This window comes from Procambarus clarkii, chromosome 17, assembly GCF_040958095.1.
Source record: "Procambarus clarkii isolate CNS0578487 chromosome 17, FALCON_Pclarkii_2.0, whole genome shotgun sequence".
Taxonomy (NCBI): Eukaryota; Metazoa; Arthropoda; class Malacostraca; order Decapoda; family Cambaridae; genus Procambarus; species Procambarus clarkii.
In genome coordinates this window covers 44,739,139-44,739,574 of record NC_091166.1, presented here as the reverse complement: position 1 = coordinate 44,739,574, position 436 = coordinate 44,739,139, and the positions used below count along the sequence as shown (strand labels likewise).

The following is a 436-nucleotide window of genomic DNA, read 5'->3' as shown; positions in this document are numbered from 1 at the left end:
AGAGCTTGCGCTGCTGGCGGTATTATTACGGGTGAGAGACGGCCTGTAGACCACTCACACACGAAGCTCATTAGCACCACTGACACAGCCTCCACCTCCCATTGATGTCCAACTGCCTGTAGCAGCTCCTGTGATGATTATATTCTAATTATCAAACCCACTGGCCATGAATTTGCATTTTTTCAAACTGTTCAATATATAATATGTGCAGAGCAAGCTTGGCCATTATATTGTAAACTTATACGAGCCAAACATTTGGCGTCCACGTCATGAAAAATATTACTGGTGTCGTCATGAGTTTGTGAGTACATATAGAGTACATATGGAGTACATATGGGAGGCGTCAGAGAAGTCAGCGTGGAGAGTCAAGGAGAGTGGGAGAGGTCGGCGTGGAGGGTCAAGGAGAGTGGGAGAAGTCAGCGTGGAGAGTCAAGGA

General features: G+C 46.6%; 1 protein-coding gene across 1 annotated transcript in view; it reads left to right on the top strand.

The window, feature by feature from the left end:
* Positions 1–333: 333 nt before the first annotated feature.
* Positions 334–436, top strand: part of LOC138365689 (uncharacterized) — a 12,487-nt gene continuing 12,384 nt past the window's right edge. Inside the window, exon 1 of the mRNA XM_069326181.1 lies at positions 334–436. This exon is cut by the window's right edge and continues 267 nt beyond it. Coding sequence (XP_069182282.1) covers positions 334–436 — 103 coding nt within the window.